An 819-nucleotide genomic window follows, 5' to 3' on the forward strand; every position below is an offset into this window, starting at 1 on the left:
TTTTTTTTTTCTTCTTCTTCGTCTAATCTTCTGTTTTTCTATTGTATCTTGGTTTGTTGATGATTAGCTTATTATACCAGGCTTTTCATTTCTGCTGTGAATCCATGCCAATGTTCAACAACCTCCTTAATTTATCTATCGAGAGTGACAAGGAAAAAGGTTGGCAAGTAATGCCACTTCTGCTCAATAGTTGTCCAAATCTACACACTTTAGTCATCAAGGTAATTATCAGTTTTCTCTTTTTGTTTGTTTGTTTGTTTCTAGTGTGGGTTGCCCATCATTACACATAACAAATTGGTCTCTGGTTTCAGGGTCTTGTGCACAGAATAACAAATAGATGCGGAGATGCATGTGCTTGCATCCCTAAGAAGCAGAGGAAGATTTTGGAGGAGGAGAAGACAATAAGTTGTTTATGGACATGTCAAGTGAAGGTGCTAGAGATTTTAGAGTATGGAGGTTCTTTCGAAGAGCTGAACCAGATGATGCATTTCTTAGGTAAGTTGGAATGTCTTGAAACTGTTAAAGTTGGTGTTAACTCGGACAAAGACGACCAGATTGAGTTCTTGCGAGCTAATCTACTGACTCTCCCCAAAGCTTCATCAAAGTGTGACATCCAATTCAGCTGAGAGCTTTATCTTTCTCGGCTATATATGCCAATATTTAGATGCAACTTAAATCGTGTATGGTTATTATCATTTAAATATCATTGAAGTTGGTTACAATTTGTTTCATTTCAGAAGATATGTGTGTGACTTGTCCTAATGCTAGTCACACTCTAGGAACCACATATAAAATGGTAATCATTCTTTAGATTGGCTA

The 819-nt window shown here is 36.8% G+C and overlaps 1 protein-coding gene across 1 annotated transcript; it reads left to right on the plus strand.

Moving 5' to 3' along the window:
* The first annotated feature begins 53 nt into the window (after positions 1–53).
* Positions 54–765, plus strand: LOC106322065 (F-box/LRR-repeat protein At1g48400-like). The gene is made up of 2 exons (XM_013760248.1): positions 54–221; positions 312–765. Exons 1-2 carry the CDS (start codon positions 60–62, stop codon positions 624–626), a joined length of 477 nt encoding a protein of 158 aa, XP_013615702.1. The 5' UTR covers positions 54–59; the 3' UTR covers positions 627–765.
* The last annotated feature ends 54 nt before the right edge of the window (positions 766–819 follow it).

This window comes from Brassica oleracea, unplaced genomic scaffold, assembly GCF_000695525.1.
Source record: "Brassica oleracea var. oleracea cultivar TO1000 unplaced genomic scaffold, BOL UnpScaffold05709, whole genome shotgun sequence".
Classification (NCBI taxonomy): domain Eukaryota; kingdom Viridiplantae; phylum Streptophyta; class Magnoliopsida; order Brassicales; family Brassicaceae; genus Brassica; species Brassica oleracea.